This window comes from Coloeus monedula (assembly GCF_965178545.1).
Source record: "Coloeus monedula genome assembly, chromosome: 6".
NCBI lineage: Eukaryota > Metazoa > Chordata > Aves > Passeriformes > Corvidae > Coloeus > Coloeus monedula.
Window position 1 is genome coordinate 20,001,851 of NC_138786.1, and position 19,111 is coordinate 20,020,961.

Below are 19,111 nucleotides of genomic sequence, written 5' to 3' on the forward strand. Positions count from 1 at the left end.
ACCACCTTCCTATTTCATATCCTCATACATCTGTTTATTTGGCTTACCATGTCAAAAACATACTGTTCTAAAATGGATACATTTTAACAGGAACTTTAAGAGTAGCTGCAAATAAAACGGATCTCCCTTTAGAGGAACAGCAACCTTTCAGCCTACTTACGTTGTATCAAGTGTTCGGTTGATCTTAGCTATTATTCCTAAGGAAGGATCAATTTTGGCATACATTGTTGACATCACACCCACAACTACAATAAGCCAGCTAGATGGGCTCGCAGGATAAACGCCGGTGATAATTCCATTCTGGAAAGAAAAGCCTTCACATAATTTTTTCATGCCAAAGTGATTGACTTCATATTACCATGGAAAGAAACAAAAATCAACACATTTAAGTCATTTAGTTATAAACAAGTACTTAAGATTATCCAACATTTTCTTACATATAATTATCTCAGGAGGTAGGGAACGGATTTGCTTAAGTTTGATTACTACAGAAAATTGTAACAATGTTATCAACAATGAAAGGAACTTTCACATTCTCTTGTAGAAATCACTGATCCTGCTGCAAGTCTTACTAAAAATACTGAAGCTAACAACTCTAAAACAAATGACACTTCAATAATTTCAACTTACACTGAGTTAGACCTTTCTGCGTGAATACATGGCAAAAATATTCTACTGAACAAGACATTGAGAACCAGAATTAATTTTGTTTTATATAATTTAAACGGTCCTTGTCATAGCTTTATAAGAAAATTTTAGTAAGATTGCTGTTAACATGTTTATGTTTTTGAAAGAAATGTGGAATACAGCCTGTAGCTTATGTAGTTTGCTACTAATGAAACAGATACTTACAATTATAATCTCATGAACAAAACAATAAATTCACAGCAAATAAGTCATCATCAAATACCTCATCAGAAACAATACTACTTAGCCTAAATAAAGAGTGGAGCCTTGTACCTCTAAGAGGTATGACACTGAAGATCACAACTAGTTGTATTTTTGACTTCTGCTAAAATATTACATAATTACACGGCACACTTTGAAGAGAATGGAGTCAGTTAAAGCTGTTGTTAATTTCTGCATCTGCTTCATCTTGCTTCCATAGAATAAATCAAAAATATGCACCCTTTCAGTCTACATAGTATCACCCAGAGCTATCTTCCTCAGTACCCCTTGTCCTCACTAAAACCCACATAAGTCTTTCACAATGAGGAACTTCACTTACCATAAAGAAAAAAAAAATCTATTTTCCCTAACAAAGTTCAGTAAATTCATGAAACATTAAATAACCCTGAAGTTTGGTGGACTTCACTAGTTTAGCATACCTTGAATCTGATGAACTTCTTCTTCCATGAATAGACACCAGACAGGTAAATCTGTTTGAGTGCCTCATGGCTCATACGCAGGTCAATCCCATCTGGAGTTACCGTAAATTGAAAAGCTACTGCCTGATGAGCTTCCGCCATTTTCAGAGAGAGTTCTGCCAAAAAACAAAGTTAAAAACAAGTATTTCCTTCTTGTCCAAAGGAACCAGGACCTAACCAGGACCTAGCCCATTTCTAGCAAGATATTTTTTACACCATAATTTTGGCAAAGATCTGCAAGTATGAAAAATTTACGTACAGTACTTGCCTTTTCCTTACAGGCTATGCTTGTGCTTCAGTCTGAGTGTCCTGAAGGTTAATTAAGGCACCTCTTCTAACTGCAACAGCTGCAAACAGAAACAAAACACTCGAGTAACTCGGGCATTTTGGCAGCATCACAGACAGCTGCATAGCACCTAATACATGCAATACATAAAAAAATCAGAGCAGAACAGAAAGTGAAAGCCATGGCATTTAGAAAAGCATATCACAGGTACACAGCATCTTACTTCTTGAAGAAAATTCTGAAGATGTTTTATTTGAAACAGAATGTATCTAAAGGTTTCACCTCAGCTAGAAGAACAAAGCTGCTGCTGGCCATATCTTCTCCCAAAATTTTTTTCATATCCTAATTTCAAACTGATTACTCAAAGCAATAAGAGACTATAGACCCTGTGGCTCCGTGCTGTGACTGGCAAATAACTAAAAAAATCAAAACTATGCAGAGTTGAGGAAACCAAATTACAACTGTCAGAAAAATTACCTTCCCATAGAAATCTGAAATTATGATGAAATTTCATGGAATTGCAGCTCAGTTTAACTGCCCAAACAAATACCAACAACCATGCCAATATAGACAGAAGACAATTATACCGGGCAGCCATAAAAGACTCAAACAAAAACGACTGGAAGTTAAAACAGAAATGGAAACCCAATGTAGCCCCAAGAATCCCACCATGTGCCTGAGAGTGGTGTGCAAATGCCTCTTGAACTCTGTCAGGCTTGGGGCTGCAACCACATCCCTGGGGAGCCTGTGCCAGTGCCCAACCATCCTCTAAGTGAAGAACCTTTTCCAAATATCTAACCTAAACTTCCCCAACAGAGCTTCAGGCCGTTCCCTCGGATCCTGTCACTGGCCACCAGAGAAGAGATCAGTGCCTGCCCCTCCTCCTTCCCTCACAAGAAGTTGCAGGCTGCAATGAGGTCTCCCCTCAGTCTCTTCTTCTCCAAGCCAAGCAGCCCAAGTGACCTCAGCCACTCCTTATATCGTTTCCCGTCTAGAGCCTTCACCATCCAAAGACCCTCTGGACACTCTCTAACAGCTTTATATCTTTTGTTATACTGTGGCTCCCAAAACTGCCCCAGCACTCGAGGTGAGGTCGCCCCAGTGCAGAGCAGAGCAGGACAATCCCCTCCCTTGCCCGGCTGGCCATGCTGTGCCTCATGTACCCCGGGGCACGGGTGGCCCTCCTGGCTGCCAGGGCACTGATGGCTCAGATTCAACTTGCCAGTGAGCAGGACCCCCAGGTCCCTTTCTACAGTGCTGCTTTCCAGCACCTCATTCCCCATCTGTGCACACATCCAAGGTGCACCCCAAACCAAATGCAGAATCTGGCACTTCCCCTTGTTAAACTTGTTGGAAATTCCATGGCTTTTCTTAGTTTCTGTAACCAGCATTTGTACGTGAACACCCTGGAAGTTACTCCTACTAATCATTAATTCAGACTAATGTTGTTGGAGCACATACAATTAGAATGTAGATTTTTGCAGACAGACTCTATGTATAATGTTGAAATGGTCCAAACTATGTATTCCTGAAGAGCCCATCATGATTCCAAAGTCGGTCTCTCATCCAACTTAATTTATTAGCTCACCAAAACTTTCATGCATAGCCATAAAAGCAATATCCTCCTAGAAGTGTGACTAAGTGGTAGTGGAATTTATTACCCCGTCTGTAGGTCAGGATTCAAGGGTAAGTTTTAGATTAAGATTTTCACTGGTACAAAACACATTATCAATACCAAGTGTTCTAAGGTTGCACTGGCATTTCTATGTAATTAAAATAAAAAAAAGTACAACTACTTTACCCTTTTAAAATCCTAAATGCTAAAATTCACATTTTGTTTGCAAACCTAAAGCTAGTAATGAAATTCTGGTAGACTGTCATCCCCTGTTGAACAGCACATGAGGACCAACCAGTGCAATTTAGGTGGGCATTTCAAAAGCACTTTATTGTGACTGTAGTGCTGCTCCTCTAGTCTGTAAATACTCTACTATATCAAAGTCATCTGAAACACAAAGCATGGGTGCAAAGGTGTACGAGTAGACAATCAGGGAATATAAGCACTGGGAATGCTGCAATAACAGTAGGCCTAGGAAATAAATACACAATAAAGAAAGAGGAGGAATATTTGGCAGAGATGAATGAGGTAAGTGCTGCTGCACATCATCTATAAGGTTGCTGACCAACAGGCATGGATTCTTTGCAATATTTAACGTGCCTGTCCCTGGACCAGCCTACAGTGATCCACCTCTGCAATACAACTACTGCTACAGTGCCTAATAGTAATTCACAGATCTCGCAAATCTATCAGCCACTGCTCAAGTTTTAGAAGCTGTGTGCTGGGTGAATCAAGGCAGCTAAAGCTCACAGTATCCTACAGATAGTATGCAACTGATTTATGTGTGTGCAGTGTCTGACTAGAATAACAAGGAAGAAAAAATAGGAAGAAGGAAACCCAGCTTTGAACACCAGTTTCAAAAGCTTTAACACAAGCCCTTCGTGCCCTAGTAACAACTGCAATTTGTAGTACTTAATGACTCTGTCACTAACTACTTATATGGGCCCTGCTGTAGGCAAGTATGAGGAAGTCCAAGTCAGCTGTCCATTCATTCATTTAAATTGTTCATCACTAGCTGACAAGTGAGCAATAAAACAGGCAGAGGCAGCAGTAATACAGGGTTTAACCGGAACTCAGCAGGGTTTGAAAAAGCATTCAACGTTAAGAATTTATCATATGTTTAGTGGCCCTATTAAGACTGGGATGATAAAACCCAAACAAACAACGAACCTAACTGGATCTGCACACAGAGAATCAGGCACCTGGATTTGTCTCAAGAAGGGCCAGCAGGTTCTGCTCAGTTCGCTCACGGAATTTTGTATTCTGGAATGCCAGTGTCTTAAGTACAAGATCAACTAGTTTCTGTTACCCTTCAACTACCCTGTGACTTCTCAGCCTGGAAATTTGTATTTGACCTCCTCTTTGTTTCTGAATGGAAAGAATTTCAGGAACCCTTTCGTTTTTAAGCACATGCTTTTTTTACAGTCCAAGGCAGAAAAATATTATAAATAGCATTAAGCATTAATAGTCAACCCCGACATTTTAATGAATTAAAATGTAGCATTCTCATAGAAATAAATAAGCTTCATTAAGGAAAATATTCCTCATTCCCAAATGAAAAAAAATATTAATCCAGCAAGAATTAATCCTGAATCAACCAAACGAGCCCTGAAAACAAATACAGTCCAGTTCTAGGACTGTACTGCTTGACATTAAGATGTGAAACAATAAAACAGCTTGTTTCTTTTCATATTCCTTTTCTTTGCTTAAGAAAACCATAAGCCTTTAAGACTGCCCTGAATTATGATGGCGGAATACCAAAGGCTTCCCGAAGCCCGCTTCTTTGAACACTTGTTTCCCTCCTCAAAGGCCAATTTAATCATAAGCCGCGGTACGCTTCCCCTCGCTGCATTCCTGCGCTGCCACGTGCTCGCCAGCAAAGTAGGTAAAAGGGCACAGGCGGAGCCTTGGACTTTTAAACTTGACTTGCCACTGTTCCTAAGGCAGCACCCACATCAATCACTCAGCCAGCACCGAAACAATAGCGTCTTCTAACTGCGGGCATTTGGGTCTGCAGCATATTTGTGCACAGCATACACTAATTAACCTCGTTCCCAACAGAGAGCCATGAACAACAGCTTTTGACTTCCCTAGCAGCTTGGCAGTCTTACTCAAAGGGGGAAAAAAAACCCCGGCACAGTAATTTCTACAACTGATCGGAAATGGCTATTTTCATTCTTTTCAGTGTTCTCTCGTGATAATAATGTATCTTTTAAAAAACACACACACACACCTTAAAGTTTGGTTTATTGATTGCGAGTTTTTTCCTTTTATTTAAAGGAGAAAACTGCCTGTTCCTTGCTCTTATCTGGTTTTGCTTAAATTCAAACATGCTGTAACAGTTGCAGATGTTTCTCCGCTTCCTTTTTCATACCTCTGCTTGAGCCAAACTAAACGAAGTCCAATTTTTTACTCATTGTTATAAACAAACACTGCTAGGCTGGATGTCACTTTTAAGTCAAGAAAATACATTGCACACTAGAAATCCTGTGTACTGATGGTCTGAAAAACTATGCTGCTACATCTACTATGCATAAAGCATCCTCAGACTGTTATGTTATTTCTGCAGTTTCAGGACATTTACACTGCAAAGACTGAGGTTTAACTCAGACACCTTATGACTTCAGGTTGCAGACACTCAACAGTCGGTGTTAGGGCTTACATGTTGCTACAATCACAGAAGCAGGTAAGGGCTTCAGCTCTGGAAAATCTGAAGCTAAGAGAGGTCCCATGTGCAGGATGCTTCCATTTAAGTCAGGCATGCAAGAAGTTACCTGTGGTTGGCAGTGTCTCTCTGAAGCACAGTGGGAGAACTGCCATGTGCATTTTAAAAAGCATCAAGCCATGACACAAAAGCTAACTGCATTACAGTACACTGCACAAAACAAGGTATTAATTCTTGAAGCAGTTACTCTTGGAAATGCTATTGAGTATTAATCTTTTTATGTTTCTGTAGATTTCATATGCTTTACATGGATAGTGCTAAAAAGAGTAAAGTCACCACCTATACCTCAAAAAGAAGCAAATCCTCGGCTTTAAGAGGGTGTCTTCTGCTTCCCATACATTGCTTGGCTTATGCAATTCACTTTTTCCCCCCATTTACTCTTCCTCTTGAATAGAAAACCCCCTGCCATTTCTCCTTGTCAGGATTCTAAACACCTAACCAAGAGAGACATACTACTTAAACACAATTTTCACATCTAGAGCTCCTGCAAAGGAAATTAACAACTGCAGAGGAAAACCGAAGAGGTCTCATTCATGTGATCCCAAACACCTAAAACCTCAATGAAAGACTTAATTCTATGACTCCCCTTTCTAGGTAGGTGGATAATTTAGTTTCAGTCTCTCCTCACAGGTTTCTGACACCTATTCATAGGTTAGCTTTTATATGCATATATATATGATAGGACATATGACTGTCAGTAACCAAACCAAGCTCACAAAACAATTCTCTCCAACTATTCTACTTGGACAACCAAAAATCGACAGCTTTCTACAAAAAGCAATGGCTGCTGCATACAGTGTCTCTGAGAACATGGCCATGTACCACCACACACAGGTTTGATGCTGTCAGAGCTCTCAAACAGACATCCTTGGCACCCAGGCCAAGAGTGTTCACAGATTGTGGGTAGATTTGCAGCATTACAGGTATGATGGCAGTTCTGAGTTCAGAATTACCTGTATCATGGCATTTCTGAATTCAGAATTACCTGGAAGCCCTCATAACTTCAGGCACATACAAGGTACCACCAATAAAGCAATGAGAAGCATCTTATCACAAAGGCTTTGTCTTCTGACTCCTGCCAAGTTCCAACTAGGCAAGCTTAGAAGCAAAAAAAAACCCAACCCAAAACAAAAGACCAACAAACCACAACTGAAACTTGACCCTAAAGAACTCTTCATTCCTTTCTGAAAATAAACTTACAACTTCAAATTTTAGCTTGGCACTCTGGTTTCAAATACAGACTAGTGAGGAAAAAAGTGTGATACTAAACTATTTAAAATGACATTGCTTAAGGAAGCTTTCAAGATGGGAAGTGGAGAAAAATATCAGAGGAAAGTACATGAAACCCAATTTTAATTAGTAAACATACTTAAAACTATATTAAAATTTCCATTTAAAGGTAGACATCTTGAATGGAGAATGGTTTTGGAAAACCAAGCAAGTACCCCGAAGTCTTGGTCTGACCCCAAACCAGTCTATTTAAAAGAGAAAAGCAAGGGGGAGGGAATCTATTTCTATTAACATGCAAATCAGTAAGAGTTACTGTTTGAATGTTAAAAGAAGCCACAGAGAACTGGAAAATAATTCTGGAGTTCCCAGAAGTTCTCGTAAAAGGCTTTAACTCTGAAACCTCTTTAAATATTGAAAATATTGAAGAAGTTTTATTTAGTATTTAGCTGTCCACACATCAGATCTCCCTTCAGGAGGTGAGCTTGCTATAGCTTTTAAAAGAAAACAGACACCCAAAAGGTTTATTTTGTATGTTTAGTGATAACGTATTTTGACACTTTAGGGTAGATCACTGAATTTTAAGAGTCTGAGGACAGACTTAATGAAATCAAAGCCAGTATTTAAACACTTGAACATCAGCACTGTGTTTGTGCTGAGACAGTGACCAAGTATTTTCTCTCAGCTGTGTAAGCCATCACTATAGAAATTTGCATTTTCTATCTCCCAGAAAGCCAAAACTATTAATGCATTTTTTTTATACAAATCACTAAGTAACTTCTCATGCTCAAATCTGTTGATTTCATATCAGGCACTAAATCAAAAGAAAGAGAATTCCAAACACTGAGATGTCTATCCAATCTCTTCAGGCATTATTACACATTTCACTTGGATTTCTGTTATTGATGGTCCTGTCAGTCCAATCCCTCAGTACCACCTACACAAAGTATTCAGGCTAGACTATGGCAGCTGACTTGGCCTAGACTGTGCTTGCAATGAAATGATATATAGTGAAGCACTACAAAGCCAGTGTCAACATCCTCAAATAACTTTCTAGCACGTTTATTTTTACACTTTGCCACTTACGACGGTTTAATTGACATATACAGTCATCCCAGAAGTGGATGCAAAAAAAAACAAAACCCCACCCACCAGAAAAAAAACCACCAAACTGAAACTGCCCATGGATTTACAAGTACAGGGAATGAAACTGGGAGCAGTGGCTGAGAAACTAAAGGTTTTCACTGCCATCCAGATGGACCTTGACAGGCTGGAGCAACAGGCAGGCTGAAACCTTGTGAAGTTCAACAAGAAGTGCAAAGTCCTGCATGTGGGGAGGAGTAACCCCACACAGCAGTACACACCAGACTGACTGGCTGGAAAGCAAAGCTCAGCAAGCTGCATGTGAGCTAAGAAGGTGCCCTTGCAGCAAAGGCTGCAGGGGGTTCTAACAGAATCCTGGGGACACTAGGAGGACTGTTGCCACCAGGTTGAGGGAAGTGACTCTGCCCTTCTACTCAGTGCTGGTGAGGCCCCATCTCAAAAACTCTGCCCAGTTCTGGGCTCTCCAATGAGAGAAATGAAATCACTGGAGAGAGTCCAGTGAAGAGCCAGTAAGAGGATTAAGGGCTTGAACCATCAAACATGCAGAGATGTTTTAAGAAATTTAATGTAGGAGTTTTCGTAAGACACCTGCTGTAAAAAATAAACTTATAGAGCACTAAGGCCTGAACAAGAAATTTTGTGCTTCAATTGCTTTAAATAAATAACGTACCTTGAAATTCAAATTGGTAGCAGCAGCCAAATATTCGAAAAGAGCCAAGTTTTCTGCAATTGACAAAAATGTATGAGTAGTTTGGAGGATAAAAGAAGCTGGACTTTGCAGGAAAAACAGTTTAGAAAATGATTCATCTCAGATTTTCAACGTTATTCCAGTAACTCTGCCTTCACTGAGAAGCACCAATGTGCCATTATACAAGGTTTTCAAATGCATGTTGGTATCTTAAACACCACTACCTTGTCCAGTGAAAGCCTGCCAGTCTTAAGGCTGCAGGTAGATTTCTGGAGCTGACTTTGAGTGCCACGTATTTTGCAGCGATATGGTGGGAAACTGTGCAAGCTCCTAATAAAAAAATAAGCTTGAAATTCAATGTTACATGTATATACACCTATCTAGAGAAAACACTGACTGCTCCTATCAAATTAAAAACTACTGTATTATCAATAATAAAACTGATGTGACTTCAGTAAAGTATATGAAGGTTTTTCATGGAGTTTGCTATAAATAAAATAATTTCAGGCACTGAAGTACACTGTACAGCAGCATCCAGCACTGACTCGGTAACTCAAGGTCCCATCCACTCCTGGGTCAGATAGTGGTGGGGAGTCAGTCACTCACATAAATGCCAAAATTCTGCCCTACTGCAAGAGGATCGATAAGGTAAGGCAGCTAACCAGAGAATGACAAAAGGATGCCAAAAGTGCTTTTACTTGTGTGCATGTGGTGCTCCTTTTATGCATAGTTGAACAAAATTAAAACTAAAGCTATGGAAAAAGCATTCAGTTTATGAGAAATCTAAACAAACAGCAAATTTGTTTAGAGTTCTATGCCTTTCAAAGGAAATTCAGGTCTTGTTATATAGAATCTTCAGTGAACAGTATAGAATATGCAGCTGGAACATTTAAACATATGAACAAAAAGACTGTCTGGTCTCTTATATCTGTTTCTTGGAAATTCTCTTAGGTAATGACACCTTCCTGTATACTGCACTTATGCAAAAAGGTATCAAGATACCAAAGCCTCAAAAAGAACAGTTTATTGAGCTTATACTTAGCTCATGTGACATTCCACAAGGTGCTGACTTCTGAACTTACTATAAAGATTAACCAGACGCAGTTATTCCCTTGCGATTTTCTATTTCTAAATTGCTTCCTTGCCTACTAACCTTCAATAATGTCTGATCATGCTTCAGGATATCGGACGACACTGATACTTGCTGCTTCCAAGTCTTACCAATAACTCAGCTATCTTACAATGACTAATCATATTTTACAGACACAAAATCTTTATGGGAAATATGAGACGAGTGAAGCCAAATCATATCTGTGCAAAAATTAGCCACAAGGATTAAATTCACTCAAGGCTTCTCAGGTGAACCTAATGACTATGGCATAGAAATAAAAACCAAAGAGTCACTCTCCTTTAAAAGATGGATTAACATAGCCCTGATGAAAACAAAGTTAACCTGACAGGTGTTCTCATGATGCTTTTGTTAGGACAAGTTCTCATATTTGATTATTGCTAATCATTGGCTCCAATCCTTCCCACCCTCACCTACACCTAACAGGTGTGGTCTCCTGGAATTGCAAATGTCTTCAAGGATTTTTCACAACTAAAAGAAGAACAAATGCTGTAGTTCAAGCCAAGGTGGAGAACTGAATACTTCTATTTGCCCAAGTACAGCAATACTGGGACCCACAGCAAATCTCACCCCCAGGAGAGACTCTGAAATTAGAACAGCTAAGAAGTCTTCAGTAACTTGCTGTCCCACTGACAGCTTGTGTCCTGACCTCAGCAGTTTCCCAAGATCACCTGTGGGTGAATTTATTCATTACCCTCTGCAGATATCTCCTTTGGAGTCTTGGGCCAATTTTCTTATTCCCTTTCTAGGCGGTAAACTGGAGCAACGGGTCTATATGGATGGAAAGAGATAATGACAAACAGGCCAATGAATGCAACATAAACATACCCCAACAGCTGTCTTCCCTAAAAGCAGGCTTGAGATCTATTTGTCACGCACAGACCTTCTGTCCCAGAAGCTTACTGCCCCTGGGATCCTGAATAGTGTAGGACACACCAAGAGGCAGACTCATTCCAATGCTCCTAGCTCCTAACAGACACTACGCTGTAGCAATGGCAAACACACAGCTGTAGCTCTCAAACAGAAAGTCAAGAAAAGCAGCTTGAGCTTTGATTCACACACAGCTTTCAACTGCTCAGAGGGGCTGGATCAGATTGGAACCATTTCAGAAAAACTGATGGCAATGGAGAAAATAGTCACCGACAGGTTCTGAAACACTATTTTCCATTACACTGAATGACACTGTTTACACTGCACACGTCCAAGGCACTGAGGAACTGTGGAGTGACAGAAAGATCATGTGCTCCCCACTCGGTCATTGCTGAGGGCTCAAGCAGTGATTGCCAGCTACTGGGACAAGCAAGTTAATTTCAGGGGCCAGACTCCAATGCTAGGCTCAGCTTTCAGTTTAAGACATCTAACCAAGTGTTTGTCTGCAGGCTTTAAACTCCCATTAGACTCAGCACAGATGCTATCAAGATTTCTTGGAGAGGGGTTCAGAGAACAGACTGTTTTCACCAGCATTTCAAGGAGAAAACCCACGGTTAGCAAGTTGTCTTCTCACCTGGTCTGGAAACAGGCAAAGTACAGGAGATTTGCAAACAATCTGTTAATTAATTACTAGGCTAAGCCTTAGGAATATTAATCCCTACAGTTACTGGATCATATCATCTCTCTTCTCTTCCCAACAGCATGCTCCTGTAGAAGATGGTTCCAAAATGTACACTTCAACAAATAAACAAACAACCCCCTAAAGCCCCCAACAAACACAAACCACCAACATTCTCCAAATCAAAACAGAAACTTTTACAACTGGATTTATTCCTAGGGATTTTTTCCTTATACAGGACATACTATATTGTTCCTAGGCCTCTTAGATCATTCCAGCCTCTATTACAATACATGTTATATTGTCCACATCCCAGCAAGCTACATCCTCTGACCTTCTAGAAATCCAGAATAATCTTATTGAGTAAGAGAGAAGCATACTCTGCTAAAACACTGCACAGTTACCATACCACGTAGAAACCTCCCCCATTCCATAAAAACTAGGCTTTAGACCTGGGTATTTCTTTTTAACTGCTATAAAAGACATACCCAGGCATTTAGATTATACAAGTTTATCCCTTCTCTCGCCCTTTGAACTTAATGAGCTTCTGTGCTCTTGCAGTAAGAAGAATTATTATCTTCCCTATGACAACAAATGTCTCTGGAACGGCAGGACTTATATGAGACATAAAAGATGTCACATTTTAGGATTTAGGAGATCCTGGAAGATGGACAACAATGTGTGGTGATCAAAAGCAAACTGAGTTAATTGCTCTCACAGCAGTCCAATGACCATTTACTGTACAAGGTTGAAAGACCTCAATAAGGTCTTTCAGCCTGTACGAGGCTGAAAGACTGAAGAACCGGTTCCAAAGATCTGCAAAAATATTGAAATTGACATTCACATTAAAGTCAACCCAGACTTGAAGAAAGAGGGTTCAGTCATTTGAATCCTGTTTTTCCAAACATGCGGAGTTCAGGACTACGATACAGCATGCTGCAGGACAAACACAATGGGTTTGGAATGCTAAAAAAAAAATACATAGCTTTGAAGTTTTGTTGAGTGGCGGGGGTTTTATTTGTGGATTTTTTTCGGGGAGTGGGGATGTTATTTGTTCGTCTTTTTAATTCAAGCCCTTGCTTCGGCCGCCTTTCAGCCAGGGCACGGGGGGAAGACGTGGATCCCACACGGTCCTTGCCCGGCCGCGGGGCCGCCTCAGCCCGCCCCGGGCCGCCCCAGCCGCCGCCGGCCCCAGCGCGCTCACGTGACCGCGCCCGAGAAGTGGGTGAAAGGTCGCGCCGCCGCGGCCCCGCCCCGCGCCGCCCGCGCGTCCCCGGCCGCTCCAGGCCTTTCCGCGCGCGCCGGGAAGGCGCTGCCAAACAAAAGTTCCCAGAGAAAAGGACCGCAAAGCAGGGAGAGAAGCCAAGCGCATCTCGCTGCGAGCAGGGGGAAAAGGGTGTGCTCAGCTCGTGCAGCTGAGAGGTTTCTAGTCCGGTTCTCAGCGCTAAAAAGCCTCAGCTGTTCAAGGTTACACTTTTCTTGAACAAGGCATAGTGATTTCTTCCTGGATGAAGCTCTTCAATCAGGGCTGAAACACCCCAAAATTTCAAAGAGCTTTCAGATCAACCTACCTTTCAAACTAAGTCACAGCTGTGACAGAGCCCGATACCTGCGTAACCATGTGAAATTACATTTCCTAGGCTAACAGGGATCCACACAACACCACCTGTGCTATTGTAAACTGGCAATCGTTAGTTTATATCGATATGCTTACAACAGGAAAAGAACCTGCTTTCCACAGTACTTAGCCCACAATACTTATTTTAAGTACCATCCAGTCCTGATGGTCAGAAAAAGTGTAAAGGAGTTACCAGAGCTGGAAACTGAACGCGTCAGATACTTGGGAAAACATAAGGAAAGAAGAACGAAGGCACCAGATCTCTATTTTCAGTGCTACTCCCCTACATACACGTGGAAAGGAAACGAGCAGTTTTCTGTACTGTAATTTCCTTTAAATTGCAGATTGTCCTCTAAGTGCTGACAAACTGCCAGGTTAAGAGGAAGAATGAGACGTTTATCTTGGTCCTACTTTGCACTTTTCTCTTTCCAAAAAAGGTGCTTCCTGGTACAGTTTCATCAACACTAGTACAGATCTATTATAATTGGATCACAGCCCAAGTAATGTTTTAGGTTGAGTTTTCTATTTTAAACCATAGCGCAAAAGACCAAACTTGTGGGAATATGGGGTGAGAAAATGGAATTCCGTGATGCTGCAAGAATCTTGATCTAGCTTTTAAAAGAAGTCTGATTAGCATTCTCATGCAGTAAACCTGTCACGCCTTGAACAAGATATTACACTTCCTGTGTTTGTCGTTCCAGCAGTTTGTAGTGACTGCGGTTTTTATAGGTTTTACAGGCTGGAAGCACACAGACATATAGACTAGTCGCGCGCTCGCTCTCTCTAGACACACACACAATAAATTCGCTTCCGCACTTGAAAACCCACCACTGCTGCCACGCCGCATGCACACTTCCACAGCCGTGAAACTCCTCTCGATTACGAGTCAAACCCACGAAGCTGCGGGTCACTAGTGTGACCTTTGTTTCGGCGGCGGCACAGACCCGGCGAGTCTCCCGGCGTACCTGTGCCACACCGCTCCCCTGCCCCCATCCCCGCCCTTATCTGCAGCACTAAGGCACTACCCCTCAAACGGGGGCAAACCGCGAGCACGATGCCAAGGACACCGCGCCTTTCCAGGACTCTCCAGCTCCCGCCAGCACCGCGCCCACCACCCTTCCCTGCATTTCCACCCTTTTCTCCAGCAAAGACAAGCCCTGCTTAGGGAGCAGCGCCCAGCGCACTCGCACATGCACCACGGAACTTCGTGCTCGACCTAATGGAAACAATAATTAGGCTAAAACCGGACCAAGCGAGCCCATCCGGCTGTCGCCGATGCTGCCCTTCCTCAGCCCCAAGGAAAGGCGGACGGCGGCGCGCTGCGGGCGCGTCCCGGCTGAAGGGGGAGGGGAGCGGCAGCCCGCGGTGAATCAGCCGGACACGGCGGGCACACGGCCGCCGCCGCCCCCTGTCCGACCCCCGCAGCCCGGGTCCCGTGCCGCTCACCTGCAGAGACCGGCGGTGACCGGGCTGGGCGGGCGGGCTGCCGCGGCGGCCGCTCGGGAAGCAGCGATGGGACGGCGGCCGCTCCCCTGCACGCCCCGCGGAGGCGGAGCAGAGATGGGCGGGGATGGCCTGGGCTGGGCGGTCGGCGCGGAGCCGGGACGTGGGAAGGCACCGGCGGATCCGAGGGGATGTCTGGCTGTGGGGGTGGCGGTCCAGGGGTTGCGACAGGAACAGGGAAACACGGTCCCTGTGGTCTCGCCACCGTCCACGGGAAAGAAGCTCCGGGGACTGCGAGGAGAGGATCCGGGGCTGGAAACGAGGGGGCAGAACCGTGCTCCCTGGAGGAGGATTGCGCCTGGGGCACCTGTTTGGTGGTGAAGGGACTCCCAAGGAGAACGGAGGTTTCGAACCCCCCAGTCCCTTCTGTGAGCCCAAGGCAATGGCTCTCGTGGGCTCTGGCAAGAATGGAGTTAGATCTTAGAGCAAGTGCAGGCGAGGGTGTGAGGGGCTTCCAAGGGAAGGCGCAGGCCAGCGACAGCCCTCCCTCCTGGTTCCTTCTGCTCGGGAGCCCTGGCTGGAGGGTCTTTAATTTGGGTTTTCTCTTTTGAGCCTGGGTTCTGACTGGAGCAAGGCATTAGGTGAGCGATATCCTTACAAGGCAGCACAAGGGCAGAGTCCCTGTGAGGGTCAGCAAGAGCTTTCAGTCCTGCCCCTTCTGTGTGAGAGCCCCAGCACGGAGCCAAGATAGCCTCCCCTGGGAAGGACCAGCCAGCCCACTCTGCTGCAGAAAATACTGAGATTTGAGGGAAATAAGTACACTCAATCCATCTCAGGAAAAGTGACTACATTCTTTAAAAAATGCAAAATCATGAAAGTAATTAAAATGCAAAGGTGTCAGTCTCAGGGCATAGTGGCACTCAGTTTGAAAATGACTACTTTTGGAATTTGTAATGGACTTGCCACTTTCAAGAGCTTGGATATCAGATGCTTTGTTTGATTTTAGCATGATAACAGCTGGAAGACTGCTCTGTACCAAAAAGAGGTCATGGCCTGACTACAGTGGTGTCAGTATGGAGTCTCTCCTTCGAACTGCTAAGAGCTGGGATTCCTACATTTTTTCCTTGTGGCCACACCCACCCCGCCAGGCAGTCCTTTCCGCTGCAATTTCCAGGATGTGACTAAAAGCTTCTAAATACACAAATGTGACCAAATCCAGAAGCATGGACACTACACACTAAATCTTTCCCTTACACTGAAGATCATGCAGCGTCAGTCAAAAGAAAACCCCACTTCTGGTCAGAATTTTCCCTTCTAGAGTTGTGTGCTTAATGATGCAATTTTAAGATGCTATTCTTTCAGAAGGAAACATAAAGCCTAGAAAAAAGCAAGGTGAGGAGAAGAAAAAGCAGAGGCATTTAGATCTATTAATATTAGCAGGGGGAGGAAGAAACAAAAGAAAAATCATCAGCTACCCCCATCAGCACCACTCACATCTACATACTTTTGGCTAGGATATGACAGGAATAGTGGGTAGGAATGTAATGTGGACAGTTACAAGAAGTGGGAAAAATAATCTGTGTGGTTTTCATTATGCACAAAGGCAACCTAAAATGTCTTGTTGGGCATTTATTTTTTTATTCTATCTTGTAGGTGCCTTTTACTATCAAGAAATTTCTACAAAGAGAAAAGAATAAAAAACAACAAATCTGCTTTTGTTCATTCTACCAGTACCTGCATACATATTTTGGTCTGCAGTCCACATTTTCAGCTACACATTAAATCACATTAAAGAGTATCAGTCAGCTGAGAGTATATGTTGATGTTAATTATTTTGTTCTCCAAATAATTGTGCAAGCTGTCGTGAATTAGGGAGCATCAAGACAGAGTTCATACTTTAAGATGATTAAGCCCTCTGCAGATAACCTTAGTAAAGACATGAAAAGCATTGCATTATGTAAAGCTGTGATGACTGCAACTTAGCTAAACCTGACTTGGCTCTGTTTAGCTGGCAAGTGCAAACATCACAGATAATCCTGTGAATAATTCCCACTAGTCCTGACACTGATATCTAGGTCAGGCTCTATTCACCCATTAACCCACAGAAGCCAGTTTGGTACTTCTGTAAGAACAACCTAATCAGAACATTTTGTGCCTTTTATCGTGGCAGTACGCACTGCTGAAATGCTCTAATTCCTCTGCTAACTGTGTTTCTTCAGCGAAGAAGGTGATAAGATATAAGGTGATTCTGCCTTCCATGGCTGCAGCTGCAATTGTCTGCATGCCTGCAGCACGGCCTGTGCTTCTGTAGCAGCCTTGCACTGCTCAGCAAAGTTAACTCAATTTTCCCCCTATAATTGGCCTATTTTTAATTTCTAAAAAAATTATGAGTGTCATCAGCACAGACCACATGTGCATGGTGCTGTAAGACTTCTTGCAATTAATTCTGATCCTTGTAATCAAAAGAAATCAAAATAATCAATGACAGGTCATCTTTATCTGTGTCTTGTCAGACTGAAATAATATCAGTTTACCATGCTGGTTATGTAGTTCTTGACCTAAATATATTTGGTTATCTTACCCCAGCCCTTGAAGACTTCCTGGTTTCTGTACATGCAGCATGACTTCTTTGTAGCACCTTTTCTTACTCAGTGTACCTATCTTTCATTATTCCTACTTTTGTCTGTTTTTAAGATGTCGCAAAGTACTATGCCCTAAGCCTGGATCTGGTCTGGAAGTGTGGCTATCTCCAGTACAATTTTGTGTTTCTCTGTTTTGGTGTATTTTTTTAAAAATTACTTCAGTTTCTCAAGTTTTTCACAAGCAGTTTAATATAGATAACAGAATTAGTCTGCTCATTGGAACTGAATTATTCAAGACCTTCAGAGCACAAATTGATTGGGTGCAGTGTCAGTTTCTTGAGCAGATATTTTTCCAATTTGCTTGCTAGTGAAAACACCACTGCAGTTTCATTTTAAACAGGGCCAGGACCACTAGGATTTTTTTCCCCCTTCATGTTACCTCCCATGGCATCTAAAAATGAAGGTTTCCATAGTTAGTATGTAAGCACAGCTAAGTCAGTGATCCACAGTCACTGATAGCCTGAGTGGCAACACAAGGTGGTAGAAAATGAAATTAATAACAGCACAAAAGTGTCACTTTGTAACTTTGTGTAGAAAGATAAGTGTATGCCTATTTGTATGCCAGGAGCCAAGGGTGAGGGCAAAGCAGGCCAGACAGGACCCACCCTGACAACAGCATCTTCCCATGGCATCTCAGCAAGATGAGCAGGACAGGTCCTGTGACAGCAAACAGGGTTGGCCATCAGATGAGTCCTCAGCAATGGGGCAAGTCCAAGGCTGTCAAGGTGGAAAACAGCCAGATGCAAGTCAGCTGCAGGAGGGCACTGAGAATGAGACCACGCACTTAAAAGCTACTCCCAAGCTAAGCAGGGAGCCCCACTGGGACCCTGCAGAGCAGATTCTCCCAACAGCTCATTTAAAAACCAGACACCTGCAGCCTTTGTCTAAGGAGGCCCAGAGGTCTGGCAGTCAAAAGCCTGGGAGAGGTGAAGGGAAAATATCCTCAGGGCCCTGACAATGTACACACATACATGAGTGCAGTCTTGCTAAACAGCCACATTTACCTTTTGTGGGATGATGCAGGGAAAGTGTTAATTTATTTGTTCTCCAAATAATTGTGCAAATTGGAAGAACTGTTAACTTCCTGGAGGGCAGAAAGACCCTGCAGAGACCTTGACAAATTGGAGATGGTCAGTCTCCAGCTGTATGAAGTTTAACAAGGGCAAGTGCCAGATTCTGCACCCAGGATGGGGCAATCCTGGTTGTGTGTGTAGATTAGGGAATGAGAAGCTGGAGCAGTGCTGTAGAAAGGGATCTGGCGGTCCTGGTCACTGGCAAGTTGAATCTGAGCCATCAGTGCCCTGGCAGCCAGGAGGGCCACCCGTGCCCCGGGGTACATGAGGCACAGCATGGCCAGCCGGGCAAGGGAGGGGATTGTCCTGCTCTGCTCTGCACTGGGGCGGCCTCACCTCGAGTGCTGGGGCAGTTTTGGGTGCCACAATATAAAAATGATATAAAGCTGTTAGAGAGTGTCCAAAGGATGGCCATGAGGATGGTGAAGGGCCTTGAGGGGAAGCCACGTGAGGAGGGGCTGAGGGCACTTGGTCTGTTCAGCCTGGAGAAGAGGAGACCGAGGGGAGACCTCATTGCAGTTACAACTTCCTTGTGAGGGGAAGAGGAGGGACAGACACTGATCTCTTCACTCTTGTTACCAGTGACAGAACTGGAGGAAACAGCACGAAGCTGAGTTGGGGGAAGTTTAGGTTAGATATTTGGAA

General features: G+C 43.1%; 1 protein-coding gene across 3 annotated transcripts in view; it reads right to left on the reverse strand.

Annotated features, from left to right (window-relative positions):
* The window catches only part of CPT1A (carnitine palmitoyltransferase 1A), a 45,685-nt gene extending 30,849 nt beyond the window's left edge, over window positions 1-14,836 (reverse strand). For 2 of the 3 annotated variants that reach the window (XR_014226494.1, XM_082283380.1), the window contains exons 1-4: window positions 14,755-14,836; window positions 1,636-1,714; window positions 1,329-1,483; window positions 161-300 (exon numbers count right to left, since the gene is read on the reverse strand). Coding sequence is in view for 2 of the 3 variants with exons in the window: in XM_082283380.1 (XP_082139506.1) it covers window positions 161-300; window positions 1,329-1,469 (281 nt within the window). In the remaining variant the exon portion in view is untranslated. Of the gene's footprint in view, window positions 1-160; window positions 301-1,328; window positions 1,484-1,626; window positions 1,715-14,754 lie in introns of all 3 variants that reach the window. The other variant, XM_082283381.1, reaches the window with a different exon arrangement.
* Window positions 14,837-19,111: the final 4,275 nt, after the last annotated feature.